This window comes from Bos indicus x Bos taurus, chromosome 20, assembly GCF_003369695.1.
Source record: "Bos indicus x Bos taurus breed Angus x Brahman F1 hybrid chromosome 20, Bos_hybrid_MaternalHap_v2.0, whole genome shotgun sequence".
Lineage (NCBI taxonomy): Eukaryota > Metazoa > Chordata > Mammalia > Artiodactyla > Bovidae > Bos > Bos indicus x Bos taurus.
In genome coordinates, this window is record NC_040095.1 from 23,604,753 (window position 1) to 23,625,827 (window position 21,075).

The window sequence follows — 21,075 nt, forward strand, 5'->3', positions numbered from 1 at the left end:
TTGACTTCTAGGCAACTTTTAACCTGTGAAAACTAAAAATCTTGTATAAACTACATTGGAAGTAATGCCTTCAATTTTAATCTTACCTAGGTATTTCTAACTCTCTAACCACTTTGAAAAGTGTTAGCTGCTTAGTCATGTCCTACTCTTTGCAACCCCAGGGACTGTAGCCTTGTAGCCCACCAGGCTACTCTGTCCATGGAATTCTCCAGGAAACAACACTGGAGTGGGTTGCCATTCCCTTCTTCAGGAGATTTTCCCAACCCAGGGACTGAACCCAGGTCTCCTGCACTGCAGGCAGATTCTTTACCCATCTGAGCCACTAGGGAAGCCTGTTTGAAGACAAAAATTTAAATGAGTTTCACTGTTCTTACTGTTCTCTTTCTATTACTGCAAAGTCCATCAATTTTTCAATTAGAAAAATTAAGAGTTTAAGGTCTATTACTAACCAATCAAATTAACATGGACAAGCTGCTTCAATTCTGTGTGTTGGTTTCTTAACACTCTGCTGCTAAGTCACTTCAGTCATGTCTGACTCTATGTGACCCCACAGACGGCAGCCCACCAGGCTCCCCCGTCCCTGGGATTCTACAGGCAAGAACACTGGAGTAGATTGCCATTTCCTTCTCTGGTGCATGAAAGTGAAAGTGAAGTCGCTCAGTCATGTCCAACTCTTAGCGACCCCATGGACTGCAGCCCACCAGGCTCCTCCGTCCATGGGATTTTCCAGGCAAGAGTACTGGAGTGGGGTGCCATTGCCTTCTCCGTTCTTAACATTCTAAGGCACTCAAACCCTACAGACTTGTGATTAGTATAAAGATATTATTAGGTTGGTATAAAAGAAATTTCAGTTTTGCATTGTTGAATTATGCCATTTGATATTGGAATACTAGTCAAATGTGGTTCTGTTATACATCATTTTAATGCTCATTTCTTGCTTTATAAAGCTTTTTGCTAATGAATTATTACTTGCTGTTTATTTTATTTGTATTTTAGACTATGGAAATAATGTTAGACAAAAAGCAAATTCAAGCAAATTTCTTATTCAAGTTCAAAAGGAGTGATAAAGCAGTGCAGACAACTCGCAACATCAACAATGCATTTCACCCAGGAACTGCTAATGAACATACAGTGCAGTGCTAGTTCAGGAAGTCTGGCAAAGACGACGAGAGCCCTGCAGATGAAGAGAGCAGCCACTGACCATCAGAAGTGACGACAACCACCTGAGAGGACCACTGAAGCCGACCCTCTTCCACCTACACAAGAAGCTGCCCAAAAACTCAACAGTGACCATCCCACGCTCATGTGGCACTTGAAGGAAAGTGAAAGGGTGAACAAGCTCGATAAGTGGGTACCTCATGAGCTGATCGAAAATCAAAATATTCGTCATTTTGAGGTGTCATCTTCTCTTAGTCTACCCAACAACCATGTACCATTTCTCGACTGGATTGTGATGTGCAACGAAAAGTGGATTTTACACGACAGTCAGAGACAACTAGCTCACTGGGTGGATGTAGAAAAAGCTCTAAGGCACTTCCCAAACCCAAACTTGCTCCAAGAAAAGGATCATGGTCACTGTTTGGTGGTCTGCTGTTCGTGTGATCCATGAGAGCTTTCTGAATCCTGGCGAAACCATTACATCTGGTGTACCCAAAATTGCAATGCCTGCAGCAGGTACTGGTCAACGGAAAGGGCCCAATTCTTCTCCACAATCACGTTTGACTGCATGTTGCACAACCAACGCTTCAAAAGCTGAAAGAAGTTTGGCCTCACCTGCCATATTCACCTGACCTCTCACCAACTCACTACCACTTCTTCAAGCATCTCTACAACTTTTTGAAGGGAAAATGCTTCCACAACCAGCAAGATGCAAAAAATGCTTCCCATGAGTTCATCAAATCCCAAAGCATGGATTTCTATGCTACAGGAATAAACAAACTTATTTCTCATTGGCACAAATATGTTAATTGTAATGGTTCCTATTTTGGTTAATAAAGATGAACTTGAGCCTAGTTATAATGATTTAAAATTCAGGGTCCAAAACGGTAATTACTTTTGTACTAATCTAATATTAAGGAACAATTAATTTTGACAAAGGTAGACTTACTATACAAAAAATTATTGCAAGAAATTTATGTATATATGTGTGAGACAGGATTTAAAGTAATTATAGGTAAATTAAGTAAGAAACCAAACTACAGGCTAGTTGTAACAGATCTGCCTTTAAGCATCAGTATTTATATAGGACTTGGTTTTGATTTGTATCAGGTATATATTATATAATAAATTATGAACCAGGTTCTGTGTTATTCCTATTAAAACAAAAAAATTATGATAAGTAATGAGAAAGCAAAATGGCCAGAATGAACTCAGTATCTCAGTTTAGTGAAAAGTATGCAAGACTGTAAATATCTTTGATATTGCATCCATCCCCTGGTCACCAGTTACTGCTCTCCTCTCTCCTGGTCATTATAAGCAGAAGGCACTGGTCATGATATAAGTAAGTTAAGTGTCTCTCACTTTACCAACACGTTCCCACCAGGTACATGCAGTTTGCCCCGTCTCTCCTTTAGGTCTTGATTCAAATTTTACTCTATCAGTGAGGCTTTTTCTAATCACCTTATTTAAAATAGTAAATGCAGCCCCCCCAAATGATTTCTATTTGCCTCCTTTGCTTCACTTTTCTCCAAACCTCTCATCCTTCTGACATAATATGTCTGTTCTTGATTTCTTTATCTTCATTGACTAGCATACACGAAAGTATCATGAAAGCAAAAAATTCTGTTGTCTCTCTCGGGTCTTGGTCTCTGCAGTGCATGCAGTGGGTGATTAATAAGCATCTGAAAGACACTTGTTATTTACATTATAAAGACTGTGTAATTCTATATTACTTCTAATGATATAAAAATAAGGGCACAGTTTTAGAAATAACACATTTTAAAATAGAAATTATCAGCATTGATAACCAATATCTTACTATATTTACCTTCTTCTCTGGCTAGAAAATACTTTTAAAAGTATCAACGACATTCCGTGTTACTTTCAACACAATGATCCATTTTGCTGTTGACGGCACCATGGGAAGCATGATGACAGCACATACAGCAGAGTGTGGCTTCACTGAACAAATCTTTACCACACACAGTGACATCCTGCCCCAAGATTTAAAAACTATGGTTTGGTGAAGCCCAACTCCTGTGAAGAGGTAACACACTTGGCCTCTCAAAAGACAGGATTTTTGTTGTGCCAAATGAAAAACAAAAAACACAACAGAGTATAAGAAATTAGCCAGAAGACAAAGTCTGCCATGGCAGAAGATCATCAACCCCCAAACAATCTGTAAACCTTAGATCTGTTCAAAGAAAACCTGACAAACGTTCTTAACAATTATCTCAGAAATTAATGTAGTAAGATTTTGAACCTAAGGAAAACAGCCTAACATAATATTTCATAAAGAAATGCATTCCTCACAGGCAGATTAAATTACTTCATAAGTGCACAGCATTCTTAGGAGAGCATAAATCATTTTTCAATTAGTGTCCTACTTGTTGTCATTGCCACTATAGTAGTAATGCTAATCTGCAATCAGGGAGCTTAAAGAAACGTGCCCACACCTATTTCAAGAAGTTATGTAACTGATCTGATTAATAAGGAAATAGTTACTGGATAAATAGATCAATGGCAGAATTGCAAAAACAAATTTGTCTTACACAATTTACTTTTTAAAAAATTTAAATATATGATAAAATTTTAAATATATGATAAAAGGTCATCTAAAAATTTACATAACATTATTTTTAGAAGGCGAATGTCCTTGTCTTAATCTTACTTCATCAATTTTATACACAATGAATAAAATCTTGAATTTGAAATGTGAAACATGTATTTTACTCTTTTAAACAAACACTGGCTTTTGAATTAAAGTAAGGGGCTTCTGGAGAATCCCAGGGACGGAGGAGCCTGGTAGGCTACAGTCCATGGGATTGCAAAGAGTCGGACACGACTGAGCGACTTCACTTCACTGACTTCACTTCAAGGGGCTTCCCAGGTGATGCAGTGGTAAAGATTCTACCTGCCGATGCAGGAGACGCAGGTTTGATCCCTGGGGTCGAGAAGATCCTCTGAAGTAGGAAATGGCAACCCACTCCAGTATTCCTGCCTGGAAAATTCCATGGACAGAGGAGCCTGGTGGGCTACAGTCCACTGGTTTGTAAAGAATCAGATGCGACTGAGCACAATGGATGATTAGTGTTCTCATGGTCCACCTAGCACTTCATTTTTATTTCTTAAAAGTTGCTGAAAGTCAACTAACTTCAAAGTCTACTCACTTGAAAAGATTATTGATGAGAATCTTATGGCCATTACCTCAAATCTTGCCTATGAAATCAAAGATTTCAGCTGTTACTATTGATATAATCAGCTGCCTCATAGTTACTCTCCAAAACTGAGAAGAGGCGTATTAATTCAGTCTCACTCTCTTCATTTTCACTAGTTTGCCTAATTTTCATTTTTTCTTCTAGGACTGTCTGACTAACACAGACCTTCAAATAATGCACTGGGTTATGGAACAAATTTATAACTTAGAATCTGACTAACAATGATTGTCTATAAATAAAATTCTAGTTTATTCTTTTCTGATAATATAACTATTAATATGAAAATATGAAAGTCATTTTATAATTTAAAAATCCATAATATTAAAATTAAACTATAAAATGCAAATTAATAAATAAGATGTGCTAAATACATAAACTCACATTCTCTTGAAACACAAAGCAGCTCAGTAGTGCTGTTGCTTGCTCTGCAGATAGGTCATTGAAAAGGCCATTAAACATCATCTCAGTTAGAAGGAGCTCATCAGCACTGTACCACCACAAAAAAAAAAGAAACTCCAAATATCAGAATACAAAAACACATATATATAGCCACACATCCTTAAGATACAGTTTTAAATTAAGACTTGTCTAACTAAGGAAATGGCAGGTCTTCATATTTATGAATAAATCAATAGTAAATGTGAAATGGGTGTCTCATATAAAGAGCTCATCCTAGCAAACACCAAAACAGATATTCATGTAAATAAATAATGTTTTCTTGACTCTCAAAATACCATAAAAATTAGCCATTAGCATTTATTACCTAGGTTTAAGGACCTTTTACATTGTTTGTAGCTCAATTAAATTTGAATTATTTTTTACAAATAACTTTAAAAAATAGAAAATGAAAAACAACTTTATTAGAAATCTTAATTAGAATGTATCCATAGCAGACACACATTTTGCAAACTTCCTAAGATTTCTAAAAGTCACAAACCATCTAGCTTTACGGTAATAACTAATCAAAAACAAAAGTCAAAAGCTAAATATGGGTTCCTAATGATAAACAGAGTTAAGTTCCTAACAGAAAAACAAAAGGACAAAAATACAAATAAGACTACTTCTATAGTCTAATGTGGGAGAGGCAGATGGGAAAGATAATAAGCACATGACAGCAATTTAGTAGAGGTTTGTATAGGCAATTACGCAAAAAAAAAAAAAAAGTTGAGACTAAAATCAATCTGAAGAAACGCAAAGCAAGTTTCAGAAGATCTTGAAAAAAACATGTAGGAATGGGGAGTGATGGAAAGGTCATGCTAAATGAAAGAAACGTGTGGGATGTGGCAACAGAAGGGATACACAGGAAAGGGCAAGAATATACTCAATTATGGAATTTATTTTAAAAGCAACAGAGAATCATTGACAGACTTTTACCGAAGAATGACATGCTAGGATTTATGCTTTGGAAAGAAAATTCTGAAAGCAAGAGAATAAAGGATGGGTTGCAGAAACTTATAAAAGGGATGCACTTCAGTTACTGGGAACAGTTAAAACAGCACAGAGATAGGAGAAAACAATCATGAAGATGTGCAAAGAGAGTAGGAAGGGTGAGAAGGAATCTAGGACGACTCCTCAGCTTTTGCCTGCAGTGATTTTATTCTCCAAGACAGATCAGAAGGAGAGGCAAAGCAGGGGGAAAGTAATGCGCTTTGATATGTGATATTTTTATCTTTATCTCTCTAAATATTCTTTCTCCCAAGACTAAATCTAGCTGCAGATACCCGAGAAATAAATCAATTATTTAATAATATATTAAATTTATATTAATAATTTAAAATAAAATTAAATTGCTATCAATTTAATAATTATTGAGTACTATATAACATCACAAAGAAATAATTCCAATAACATTAATCTCGGCATTTAAATAAGCAGATCGATGTTATAGTCTAAATTTAATCTTGCATAAATTATTAACTTTATACTGCCTAGGTTTCTTTAATTACAAAGCAGGAAAGCTTAATTTTATCAAGGTTAAAGGAAAGCTATTCAATACAAGCGTGTGGGCCAAATCTAACACGAAGTGTTTTATATTTAGCTTGCATAGGAACCTAAAAACATAATTCTGAAATATTTTGTGAACATTTAAAAATCAAGAGATTTCACCAAAAAAAAAAAAAAAGAAAGAAAGAAACTAGATATCTGACTTTTCTAACTTAGACTCTGATATCACATTATTTTTTAATAACTAATTGGGGTTGGGTAGTTGCTGCCTCCTTTTGGTGGCCTACAACTGTTCTGTTTACCACAGAATCTTGGCCCCTGCAGACATCTGAAGTCGTATCTGAACTAGATGATCCACAAGAACGATATGAGTAAGTCTTCATCAGGAATGTCCAAAAGCATTTACAAAGGCTTGTAATTTTCTGACCCCATACATTAGGGCCTTGGTGAGTACATAAAAACTATTTTGAGATGTCTTTTATGGACTCACAGAGAATAACTGACTATGGCAAAATATCTTCAAAATGATGGCAGTCACAAGGGATCCTGAGCCAGAACCATCTTATGGGCCAGTCTTAGAATTTCTGACCCACAGAAACAATCAGAGAGAATGAAATGACTTCTGCTTTAAGTCATTTAGCTTTAAGGTCATTTGTAATGTGGTAGAAGATTACCAAAATAAACAGCTGATATCTAATATACAAAAGATTATATCTGATTTTAAGCTGTGGCATATAATATGCTACGTTAGCCCAAAACTTTACATAAAAGAGGACAATGATTTTAGTTTCAAGGTGGGAAACTGTTAGTAACTACAAAAAAATTAAAATAAAAATTCATGTGTAAACTAAGACTACAGTTACATAAAAATTCCACAGTGCTGTAAAATAAAGAAAAAGGAAACATGAAGATACTAATGGTTTCTGCATTAATTAGTAAGATCCAAGATTTTTATTCTCCCTAATTTCTCAACTTCATGGCCAAAACCTGTATTTTAATGTGAAAAGTAACAAACAAACTTTATTATTTTTAAAACAGTTCTTTTTCCAAAAGATTAACAGCCCTCTTTTAAAATCAGTATTCTACTTTAGAATCAGTTTTCTAGAACAACCAGGTATTACCTGCTTATCTCACAAGCTACTCGTCCTTTCATCTCTATGACATCAGAAGATGTAGCAAATCCCAACCTCCTTAAAACACGTTTGCGACATTTGAGCTCATCCATTTGTAGGACAGTTCTTGCTTTCTTTAGTTCTCGCTTTGCGGATTTAATGTCTATTGCAATCTAAGGCATACAAAAGTAAAAAGAAGTTCAATGATAAAGTAAACAGAATAAAAATTACATTTACTCATGAAATGAATCAAAAAATATTATATTGGGGAAGGGGTGGAGAGGAACATAGCAGTTTCTTACTATTCCAGGATATTATACAAGAATGATGATGTTATCTGAGGTAGCAATCAAATCAGCTCCAACTTTTCATCCTTACGGAATTAGGGGCAACTCAATTTCTTTTAAGCCCTCAAATTGCATAAAAATCTGCCTAAAAGCTGGAAAAGGATTTAGCAAAGAAAACAAGTCTTTATTCTGTAGACAGAGATGAAAGCTTAAAAGGAAAATGTTATTTTGAGGTCATATTTTAGATTAAATGTGTTTTAAAATTCCATTAATCTGTAGATTAATGGAATTAATAATATATATAGATATTATAGGAGAAGGAAATGGCAACCCACTCCAGTGTTCTTGCCTGGAGAATCCCAGGGACGGGGGAGCCTGGTGGGCTGCCGTCTATGGGGTTGCACAGAGTCGGACACGACTGAAGTGACTTAGCAGCAGCAGCATAGATGTTATATACCCATCAACTGTGACAGAGCTGACAGTACAAAGCAAGAAAACACTGGGATCCTAAAGTGGAGGCTTGAAGTTCAGAAAAACATTGATAGAAGGTTTAGGAACTGAGAAGCTGAAATTCAGACTCGTATTTTGCAGATGCTTTATTAAGCTTCAACTGAGGAGAAGTTAAAGGCAACGACGGTGGTCAGTAATTGAATTTATTGACAGCTAACTATGAATCCTGATTCTTCAAGTGCTTTACATTATTTCATTTAATTCTTATAGCAGACATAAACGTGCATTTTACAAATGAGAAAACTGAGGCAGAGAGAGATTACCAAGTAAACTGGTCAAGATCACAGAGAGAGAGAGAGTAATAAAAGATGGGATTCAAACCCAAGCTTGGGATTGATGGCATTTGGACTCTTAGCAACTGTTTACATTGCTATGAACTGACATGTCCCAGTGCTAGGAGGATAAGAAGGAATGCTTTATACGTCACCTAACATGCTACCTCTATGCCGCCTGGCATGTTTATTAGGCCTATCAGAAAAAAAAATTATCTTCTGAAGTTTCTTTAATTTAAGATGTGCCTATGTTATTAGCATAGAAGACTGTTCTAAATACCCAGAGGCATACAAAGCTTACAGGTTGGTAGAAGAGAGTCTACTATTTAAGATTTTTACCTCAGTAATTTTTATACTGATTACATGTTGAAATGTATTCTGGATATACTGAGTTAAATAAAAAAATCTCATTAAAATTAATTTCACCTGTTTTTCATTTTTTAAAAAAAGTGTGTACTAAAGACTTTTATGTGAGAAGCTTGTATTATATACTGCATGATGCTGTTCTAGATCTTTTTCTACATACCTTCAAAGAACACAGAATAGATTATCCATGTCTGTAAATACATGAATACACAGGTACAGCAGTTTTCCCCACAAAAGTGTGATCAGCTTCCTTTCCCACTTAATACAATCAGGATTTCTTTTCCAAAAAGTACATATACAGTTACCTCATTCTTTTTAAGGGTCATTTTGATACCCACTGTGTGGATATTCATAATTCATGTATCTAACTTTCTACTGATGAACACAGAGGTGGTTTATATTCACTTGCTTTTTCAAACAATGATACAAGAACATCCTCATATTGCCTCACTTTGTAGAAAGCTGGGTCAGAGGGTAGGAGGACTTAAAATGTTGACAGTTGAGCAGTCAGATTCTGAACGGCTTCCTAGGCAGGGCTAAGGAATGTTAAGTTTATCTTGCACTCTCTAGAACGTCATAAAATTGTTAACTCTTCATAGTTTTCTTGCAGTATAAGTAAGGGGGAACAGGAGAGATACCTACTATAATCTCACAACAAGCTGTGGTTTTCCTTTCAGTCTTTTCTGGTGTATGACACTACTCAGCAAAAGTAAAAACACAGCCCACATCAGTTTCAGGTCTTACTTCTAGAGCTTAATGCTCCCGCATAAGCACTTTTTGCATGTACTGCAGTCTTTATAACAAGTTCATTTAGCCAGACTTTTAGCCAGACACTAGGGCCTTTTTGTTATATTTGAGTAGCTCAGATAATCCCTTTCTCTGGGGCTTCAAGTCACGTTATCCACAGATACTCTTCAGTTATCACTCAACCAAACTCAGGTCTCTTTGTTCTTGTGTTGAAACTATTAAAGTTGATTCTCTGGTGTAGGGAGTAACTGGACGCAGGGAGGGAGCTGCAAGGTCCTGGTGAGAGATGGGTAGGCTGGGATCATACTAGCACACTCTGAGCATGCTCAAGCTTTTAATGTCTCAGTTTCCTCATTTTGAGAGGAAACCTTCACGGTGGGCCACAGCATAGTATATATGCTACATGTTCACTGAGAACATACTTGCTGTGCCCAACACAGCACAGGCCACATCATGTTAGTTCACAAAAAGCTAGGAAGGGGCAGTGCTGTTAAAACTATGAGCTGAATACATTACTTTATTAGGCAAAGAAGTTTCTACTCACATTATTTATTGAATAAATACCAGGCACCTACTTCATAAAAACAGATCATTATGAGAGATATGAAAGAGTATAAGTAAGCTAAAATGAAACACCTGAGCCTAAGGAGCTTAAAATCTAGTTTGTGAGACAGAAAGACAAACACAGGAAGAGTGGCATGTGATAAAAGCTGAAAAAGCACAAAAGCAAAGAGTGATAAACTTCAAGGAGAAAATGCTATTTGGATATACAAGAGATTCTAGTTGAAGAGAAGTGGATAGTGGAAAGAAATGTGTTCACTTCAACAAGCTTTTTCCGAATTCATTATTCAGAATGGCTTATAAGAATGCTTTAACTGGTTGGAGAACACAGCTAGTTACTCTAAAAAGGTGAACTACTACTTTATAGCACTAGACCAGCTATAATTAAAAATGCAGACAATAACAAATGTTGGGGAGGATGTGGAGAAACTGGACTTTACTGCTGCTGAGAACATAAATGGTGCAGCACTTTGGAACACAGTTTGGCACTTTCTCAAAAAGTTAAACACAGAGCTCCTCTAGGACCCAGCAATTCAACCCAATTCCATCTAAGGGAAATGGAAACATATGTCCACATAAAAACTGTACACAAATGTTCATAGCACTATTATTCATAGCAGCCAAGAAATGGAAAAACTCCAAATGCTCATCAGCTGACGAATGGTAAACAGAATGTGGTATAACATATATAAGGCAATATTTTTCAGCTATAAAAAGGAATAAAATACAAATTCATGCTACAATATGGATGAATCTTGAAGACGTTAACTAAGAAGGCAAACACAGAGGCCACATATTTTATTATTTACATGAAAGCTCCACAACAGGCAAATCCATAAGGCAAAAATGAGATCTGCAGCTGCCAGGGACTGGAGGGTAGGGAAATGGGGAGTGACTGCTAATAGGGATGAGGTTTCTTTTGTGGGTAATGAGAATGTTCTGCAGTTAGATAGTGCTTATAGTTGCAGACCATACTGTGAATACACTAACAACCACTAAATGGTATGCTTTAAAGGGATGAATGTTATGCTATTTGAATGATATCTCAATTAAAGTGATCGACTTTTTTTTTGCTAGTAAGAATTGATAGCTAGACATCCTCCTGCTTTAGCTGATGAAACCAATAGAAAAATAAAATGAAAAAATATATATACTCTCTCATATAGTGAAATACATAGAATTCTATGATAAAAATGTTTCTGCCATACCTGTGCTTTTTTTTCACAAAGTGTATACACAGTTTCCAAATTTGGATCATTGTGAAGAGGATGAGAATACATTCGATGCTCAAAGGCCTCTACTTTCTGGATAACTTTTTTCAGTCCTTGATCCTGAATGCCCATGTCATCAATAGGGTCTAATAAGGGAACACCATCAGGAAAACGTTTCTGAACTTCCTGAAACAAAATATTTAAAATTCATTTTTCACCTCACAGATAATATTAGTTAAGACTAAGCTAAATCAGTATTTCCTTTTATGTTTTTCCTATGCACAATACTTCTAATATTTAGAGTTTAGTTAAGTTCTGGATGTGGCACAACTTATTGATAAAACCCATTCCTGTACATTTACTGCTATAACTTCCTGCCATTATAAAGAATCCTGAATTGAACATCTCAAGTGTAAATTTTTTTCAATTTTCTGATTACTTCTTTGGGCTGATTCTTAGGGAGCGTGGTACTGAGTCGAAAGACTTAAAAAGACAAACTTTTTAAGGGATCCAGATCCTCATTGCTACATTTTTTTTCCCTAACATGATTTAACTATTAAATATAATGAACATGTGAATTCAGAGAAGAGAGAGGTTATTACAGTCTGATATCCCATTGGAAGACTTTCAGGGTCTTAGATAGGCCTTAAACGTAAGATAGGATTTGGTCAGTTAGAAATTTAAAAAAAAGGTTACCCACAAAACTTTTTGTAAAATTGTTAAGAGAATTATTCATTTTAAGAAGCCCACATATGGACCACAGCTTAAAAATTCCTACTCTACACGAAAAGCATCCAGTTTTCTCAGATTTTAGTATATGGCCTTTGCTACATAGTAAATGCTCTTCAAATATTTATTTACTAACCAACTAATAATTTTCCATAAGACTATTTTATCCATGTATTAATCAAAAGTCCAGGCACATAATTTTATATATAAAAACTTTTAACACACTCTATAGTTACTTTCATTCATAACCAGTAAAGAAAATGTATTTAACATACAGCAGTGGTCACGTTCTACTTTGTGAGCCCTCCTTTAGACTCACTTGTTGGTAGATTCAAAGAGAGGGCAATCTACATGTAGATCTGCTGCCACTATGTTTCTTAAAAATAACTGCCACTATTGGCAGTGTTTATAGTTTTTCTGAAAGAAAGCAATATATTTAAAAGCATATCAATTTCCTTGTTATACAATCTATATATATTTACATACAATTTATATTTAATTTATAAAATTAATGTGTATACCTGTATTGATTTTAGAACACTCTGTCTATTGTCCAGTGGTCGAAGGTCTTTAGGGATGTAAAGTCTAACACTGCTGATAGCAGACAGGAGATGCACCAAAACTGGAACAACCTACCAACAGAAAAGTTATATACATATAACAATTAACACTGCACATTTTCAAATTCTGCCATTTCTTAAATATACTTTGAATCCTTATAAGAAAACTGCATTTACATTATGTGGCAGGTATAATAAGTGGATAGTAACCACTGTGGAAGCTTATACCTTAATAGAAACTATTATTTTGTTTTAAATATATTTATTTATTTGGCTGCACCAGCTGTTAGTCACAGCATGTAGGATCCAGTTTCCTGACCAGGCATCAAACACGGGCCCCCTGCACTGGAAGCCCAGAGTCCCAGCCACGGGACTATCAGGGAAGTCCCTAGAACTATATTTAAGACGTAAAAACAAATTCAAAGCTTTAAGAAACAGGCTAACAAATGGTACATAAAAATAAGTGATTCCCTCAACAGAATCCGTACTTCATTCATTTTTGCATCCTCAGTAATTGGTGCTTTTTTAATATCTAAAAGTACTACAGCACTACAAATGAAGGGAAAACTATTTAAGTGTAGATGGCCATGAAATATTCATGTAATCTCTGGATGGGCCAGAATGACTCTGTTAGACATAATCTTGAAAACCAACTATTTTCAAATCTTCCTCCATGCATTCTCCTGACAAGAATACCCTTCCCTCATCATCACACTGAAGCTGGCAAAGCAACAGTGATAAAAGTAATTTTTAGAATACACTGTTGAAAGTGTTAACCTCTACTAATCAACTACTATCCAAAGCTAGCTATATTCTAAGGCATCTTATTTTTCCTGGAAAAATAAATTCAAGATTTATTTCACAGGCAAAAGAAATAGCCACTTTACAAAGTCTTACACAAATGCTGATGAAAAGTTAAATTTGGCATTACATACACTTAAAATTAGAGAAGGGAAAGCTAACTATGGAAATACCATTTCCTCCTCATATTTCATGTAAAGGAAATAGATTCAAACCAACCCTAAATAGTGCTACACAATCACTGTAGTTGAGAGATGAGATTTCCTTACAAACTGCCTATGGCATTATTTGCCTATATCCAGGAGTCCTACTGAAAATAATAATTTACAAAAGCAAATAATATTATATATGTATTCCACTTCTTAAGGTATACTTTTCCTTCCTGTTTCATTCTATGCCTCTGTCATTCAACCACATCAGACAGAAAAACTAGGAGTTATTTTTAAAGAGGGCTATTCTGTGCTCTGCACATGCTGCTTCCTATCTTGGAATGCAGATGTATCTTTAAAAAGTTCTAACATTCCTAAAAATTTGCCTAAATTTCATTACTTCTTTTATAAGCTTACAACATGCACACACCTTCGATAAGTCACCTCTTTGAGCACAAAATGCTCCCTCTGTATCTCTAAACCCCTTAAAGTCAGAGACTACGTGTACTGATGCAATTCATGCTTACGCGTGTCCACCTTAATTTCCTTAGTAAGACATGCTAAAGTAAACTGAATAGAAAATGTTTTTTCAGCAGAGGAAAGACACTCAGTTTGCCCAGGGTTCAGTGAAGGCTTTTCTGTAGGGATTGTCAACTGAACTGAATGAAATCGTATTATTAAGAGCTGCAAAGTTTCTCGTTATCTTTAAGTAAAACAGGTACACATGTGCATGCTTAATAAAATATGGGCCTAGAACACAGTAGACAGCAAACAGTTTTCACCTAAAATACTAACTCCAATGAATTACTCAACAGATCATTTTCTTAGAAAGAGTCTAAGCTTTGAATGTAAAAGGGAACCATGAATTATTATCAGTGTATGCCAGGAGAGAAGGAGAATGTTGGGATGTACGCCATATATTTGCCATTCCAAGTTGCAGCAACTTAAAAGATTCCTTTGGCTACAATGAATATATGCTAGATTGGGAGAATTTTAGCCTAATTTTAGGCAAGCAGTCAATTGATAAATGTTAGGGAAAACTAAATCATATAAGTTTCAATGGTGGTGGAATTCTAGAGAACAAATAAGAGTAAGGAACAAAGACCAAAACCTAGCTGGTATTCAAAATTATAGATAACACTAGGCTTTTAAATGATTATTTTGAAATGTTTAACAGTATAGTCTTTCTAATACTATCAACTCTGAGTCTCACATTCATTTCATCAATCCAAAGCAGCAGACTATGATGCTGCAGTGGCCAATTTTACTTTCCACAAACCAATGCCTATTATGACAAGTATCATTACAATGACCTTCCTTCAAAGACCTAGCCAATGTACCACGTACTTAAAGCAATGTTTAAAAATAACAAAATTTCAGTATGTTGGTCTACAAAAAGATACTTGAAAAGTCCTCAATTAGGTTTACTTACAATTACTCTATATTATTTATTTTAAAATAAAATAGGAGACATTCAATATGGGTTTCTAATGTGGCAAACTGAATGCTTTGCACTTAATTAAAAGGACATGTAAATTAAATTATTTTAAGGAAACTTAGAACTTATTTTCAAAAGACTGGCTATTTTCAGTCATTATTTTCATAGGAATGCAAAAAAAAAAGAGTATGGATGGAATAAAGTGTAAAATGAAACAATCACAAATTAATGATAAACATCTTTTTAGCCCAGGTAAATTCCAGCTTCATTATTAAATTCTCTTTATCCTTCACTATGTCACTAATTATCCTGCCATAATTTGATAAAGGGATTAATCATCCTACTGGTTTTTAGATGGCTTTAAGAAACCTTGAAAACTTCCAATTTAGAAATCATGAGAGTGTTTATTCTAATCACATTCAGGAAATCCAGTGATTATAAATATCTGAAATCTAGAAATGAAGTAAAGTACAAACCTGCATCTCTCCTTTCTCATCAGGTTTAGCTGGCTTTGCAGCCTCAGTAGCTGAATTTTTCAAGCTCTCTTTGCTACAGCGCAGAAGTACTTCTACTACATATAACGGATCCAGTTCACCAGAATTAGGCTAGAAAAAAAAACGGGATAAAAGTTTATTAATTTTCAAAAACTGGCACACAATTACAAGTTCCATGTGTACAGTAATTATGTTCTTGCATTTAGCACTATGACTGGCATATAAACAATGTTTCCTTCATGAAATGAAGCCTGTCTCTTTTCATTCTTCAACATGGAGCATGAGAAAACAGAGGAATTACCTGATATGAATTTAAATAGTATGATTACTGTCACCTGATATGCCATTGTTAAGTTTCTAATGATATAATAATAAGCTTATTATTATAATTCAATTTATGCTGCTGCTGCTACTAAGTCACTTCAGTCGTGTCCGACTCCCCATCCCTGGGATTCTCCAGGCAAGAACACTGGAGCGGGTTGCCATTCCTTCTCCAATGCATGAAAGTGAAAAGTGAAAGTGAAGTCGCTCGGTCGTGTCCGACCCTCAGCGACCCCATGGACTGCAGCCTTCCAGGCTCCTCCGCCCATGGGATTTTCTAGGCAAGAGTACTGGAGTGGGTGCCATTGCCTTCTCCGCAATTTATGCTAGAATTAGAAAATGAAACCAAAAGAATGATTAGTATCAGAAAATAAATATGTATCTTCAAATAATTCTAATTAAACAAGATGAAAAATACAATGAAAGTAGATTATTTTAGTTTTTGATTCAATATTTGAATAATCTCTTTTGTATAAAATTAGGTAAATAGAGAAGTTATTTTTTTCATTGAAGTACAGTTTATAGCTTCCCTGGTGCCTCAGATGGTAAAGAATCCACCTGCAATGCAGGAAACCTGGGTTCGATCCCTGGGTTGGGAAGATCCCCTGGAGAAGGGAATGGCTACCTACTCCAGTATTCTTATCTAGAGAATTCCATGGACAGAGGTGCCTGGCAGGCTACAGTCCATGGGGTTGCAAGGAGTCAGACACGACTGAGCAACTTTCACTTTCACAGTTTACAACATTTACAAAGCTGTATTCATTTCTGCTAAACAATTCAGTTATACATACAGTGCACTCTTTTTATATTCTTTTCCATCATGGTTTACCACAAGATATTGGATATAGTTCCCTGTGCCACATAGTAGGACCTTGTTGTTTATCCATTCTATATTAATAGCTTGCACCTGCTAATCCCAAACTGCCATTCCATCCCTCCTCTACCTCTCTCCCTCTTGGCAACTACAAGTCTGGTCTCTATTTCTGTGAGTCTGTATCTGTTTTAGATAGATTAACTTGGGTCATATATTAGATTCCACATATAAATGATATCATGTTTGTCTCTCTCTTTTTGACTCATTAGTATGATAATCTCTAGTTCCATTCATGCTGCTGTGAAGGGCATTATTTCATTCTTTTTATGGCTGAACAGTATTCCATAGTATACATGTATCACATCTTCTCTATTCATTTATTTGTTGATGGAAATTTAGACTGTTTCTAAGTCTTGGCTATTGTGAATAATGAACACAGGGGTGCATGTATCTTTTGGAATTATAGCTTTGTCCAGATATATGATGGGAGTCAGATTGCTGGATCATATGGCAACTTTGGTATTCAGTATTCTTGGGCTTTCCTGGTGGCTCAGATGGTAAAGAGTCCGCCTCCAATGTGGGAGACCTTGATTCAATCCCTGGGTTGGAAAGATCCACTGGAGAGAGGCATGGCAACTCACTCCAGCACTCTTGCCTAGAGAATCCCCATGGAGAGAGGAGCCTGGCGGGCTCCCATGTGTCCATGGGGTCACAAAGAGGTGGACACAACTGAGCGACTAAGCACAGCACAACATGGCAACTCTGCTTTTAGTTTTTGATGAACCTCCATGCCGCCTTCCACAGGGGCTGCACAAATTTACATTCCCACCAAAAATACAGGTAGCTTCCCCACAAGGGGTAGTTACTTTGATTGAGAGGGGAACAGGGAAAGAAGTGATTACTCAATCTCCTCCTATCCCTCCTGCACAGACTTATGCAAAAATTGTCAAGAAATACCCATTAATTCATGCCTACAACCTATTTCTGTACTAACCTATGAATTTGCCTAAGAACAGTAAAATATATCTCCAAAACAAATCAAAAGTATAATCATAATCAATTAAACCTGAGCACAAATTTCTTCAAAGAAAGCATAAACCGTTTTCCAATTCAAAAGGGAAACTAGTTTTGTCTCAGCTTGTTTTTTTTTTCAAATATGATTATTTTTAAAGGAGTTTTAAAACAATTTTCAGTGTAGTATAGATACAAAGCAAAGACAGGGTATGCTGAGCTACCAAAACCACTTACAACATTACAGAGATATTCTCAAGTACGAGTATGGAAAATCATTCCAAGCCTCCTTTTTTGCAGCATTAAATGAAAACTTGCTGTTACATTTATTTCCTAAGATGATAAAGCTTTTCTCAGCAAACGTTTTCTATCTGATAAAGATAGATTTATAATATCATCCTTCACATAAGAGAAATATACTTTTGATAATCAAGATTGTAGAATGTAAAGAAACAACACAAAATATTGATGATACATTTTTATCTCCTTAAAATGCTTTAAAGTATTTTCTTCTGAAGTATGCATTTTCTCTCTGCGGACAAAGAATGTCATGTCACCAGCCAAATGAGAAAACAAGAACGGTGCATCCATTACCGACTGCAGCCACCCCTGATGGTGGATCCTGAGGGGAACTCAGGATTAAGACAAAACAGGCTGTCAGCCAGCAACCTATCAGCCTCTGCAGCCACCCCACCCCAATGGTTCACTCTGAGGGGATTCAGGACAGAGAAAAACAGGACAGTTAAGGTGCATATCAAAGGAACAATATGAATAAGCCCAGACTCTTGCATCTTCCCAAACACAGAGAAGTGTTAAATTCATTAACTGAAGGTGTCTGGTTTTCTTTAATTAACAGCAGTAGCTCTGACTAATTAGTTTTCATTTACAAAAACTTTCTATGTATCTGACTCCACCCTTCCCTCTTCAAAACAATCCCTCAAAGCTATCTGAGGTCGTTTCTTTGCCTTAAGTCCTCTGTAAGTCTGCCATATTAAACATAATTCTCAACTTTCAGGGTATGCATGTTTTTTCCTGATGGCAGTTTTGGTGACCAACAAACAGACTTGGAGTAAAGGACTTCTCTCCTTTGTCTGAATTTCATGAAGAACCAGAGTCTTGGTACTAGCAGAGGTCAACTGGGTCTGTCTCCCTTCTTGGAGTCAAGATATTTGGTAATAAATTCTTCTTTGGAGGAGTAGGTTATGTTTGAAACTCAGCTGAACGATACTGGGAAGATTTTTACTCACTTTAGACACTGAGTGGGTTACCCTCAATTGAAAGACACTAAGAAGACTTTGCTCAGTTAAAAGACACTCAGTAAGATTGGACTGGTTAATGTTGTGGAAGACGGGCTTGCTGTTTTCCTTGAACTGACTCAGTTCAGTTCAGTTGCTCAGTTGTGTCCAACTTTTTGCAACCACATGGACTGCAGCACGCGAGGCCTCCCTGTCCATCACCAACTCCCGGAGTTTACTCAAACTCATGTCCATTGAGTCGGTGATGCCATCCAACCATCTCATCCTGTGTCATCCCCTTCTCCCTCCTTAGTCTTTCCCAGCATCAGGGTCTTCTCAAATGAGTGAACTCTTCGCATCAGATGGCCAAAGTATTAGAGTTTCAGCTTCAACACCAGTCCTTCCAATGAACATCCAGGACTAATCTCGTTTAGAATGGACTGGTTGGATCTCCTTGTTGTCCAGGAGACTCTCAAGAGTCTTCTCTAACACTACAGTTCAAAAACATCAAATCTTCAGCACTCAGCTTTCTTTATAGTCTAACTCTCACATCCCTACATGACAACTGGAAAAACCACAGCCTTGACTAGACAAACCTTTGTTGGCAAAGTAACGTCTCTGCTTTTTAATATGCTGTCTAGGTTGGTCATAATTTTTCTTCCAAGGAGAAAGTGTTTTAATTTCATGGCTCCAGTCACCATTGGCAGTAATTTTGGAGCCCAAGAAAATAAAGTCTGCCACTGTTTCTCCATCTATTCGCCATGAAGTGATGAATCGGATGCCATGAACTTTGTTTTCTGAAAGTTGAGCTTTAAGTCCACTTTTTCATTCTCTTTCACTTTCATCAAGAGGCTCTTTAGTTCTTCTTCACTTTCTGCCATAAGGGTGGTGTCATCTGCATATCTGAGGTTATTGATATTTCTCCCAGCAATCTTGATTCTAGCTTGTGCTTCATCCAGCCCAGCGTTTCTCATGATGTACTCTGCATATAAGTTAAATAAGCAGGATGACAATATACAGCCTTGACGTACTCCTTTTCCTATTTGGAACCAGTCTGTTGTTCCATGTCCAGTTCTAACTGTTGCTTCCTGACCTGCATACAGATTTCTCAAGAGGCAGGTCAGGTGGTCTGGTATTCTTATCTCTTTCAGAATTTTTCAGTTTACTGTGATCCACACAGTCAAAGGCTTTGGCGTAGTCAATAGAGCAGAAATAGATGTTTTTCTGGAACTCTCGTGCTTTTTTGATCCAGCGGATGCTGGCAATTTGATCTCTGGTTCCTCTGCCTTTTCTAAATCCAGCTTGAACAAAAGGAAAGGGCCCAGGAGAAAGGAGCAATGACCCCACAAGACACTGTCCTGGACTTCCCTGTGGGTGTCCGGGAGTCTCCAGCAGAGGCGTGGGTAGGTGGTGGCCTGCTGCAGGGTTGGGGGCACTGAGTGTAGCAGTACATGCATGGGATCTTTTGAGGGAGGTCACCATTATCTTCATTAAAGTGAAAGTGAAGCCACTCAGTCGTGTCCGACTCTTTGCGACCCCATGGACTGTAGCCTGCCAGGCTCCTCCATCCATGGGATTTTCCAGGCAAGAATACTGAAGTGGGTTGCCATTTCCTTCTCAAGTGGATCTTCCTGACCCAAGGATCAAACCCAGGTCTCCCACATTGCAGGCAGATTCTTTACCAACTGAGCCACCAGGGAAGTTACTGGAGAAGGGAATGGCAATCCACTCCAGTAGTCTTGCCTAGAGGATTCCATGGACAGAGAAGACTGGCAGGCAGAGTCAGACCCGACTGAGCGAATAACACTTTCACTTCACTTTTAGCTATTTCCTACCTGGTAAAGTGAGGGCTTCCCTTGTGGCTCAGCTGGTAAAGAATCTGCCTGCAATGCAGGAGACCTGGGTTTGACCCCTGGGTTGGGAAGATCCCCTGGAGAAGGGAAAGCTACCCACTCCAGTATTCTGGCCTGGAGAATTCCGTGGACTGTATAGTTCATGGGGTTGCAAAGAGTCAGACACAACTGACATGACTGTAGCCTGCCAGGTTCTTCTGACCATGAGATTCTCCAGGCAAGAATACTGGAGTGCGTTGCCATGCCCTTGGATCTTCCCAACTCAGGGAGAGAACCCAGGTTTC

General features: G+C 36.9%; 1 protein-coding gene across 1 annotated transcript in view; it reads right to left on the minus strand.

Annotated features, from left to right (window-relative positions):
• Positions 1-21,075, minus strand: part of MTREX (Mtr4 exosome RNA helicase) — a 97,276-nt gene that overhangs the window by 19,985 nt on the left and 56,216 nt on the right. The window contains exons 19-23 of the mRNA XM_027520376.1: positions 15,540-15,668; positions 12,637-12,747; positions 11,384-11,572; positions 7,442-7,605; positions 4,758-4,863 (exon numbers count right to left, since the gene is read on the minus strand). Coding sequence (XP_027376177.1) covers positions 4,758-4,863; positions 7,442-7,605; positions 11,384-11,572; positions 12,637-12,747; positions 15,540-15,668 — 699 coding nt within the window. The remainder of the gene's footprint in view (positions 1-4,757; positions 4,864-7,441; positions 7,606-11,383; positions 11,573-12,636; positions 12,748-15,539; positions 15,669-21,075) is intronic.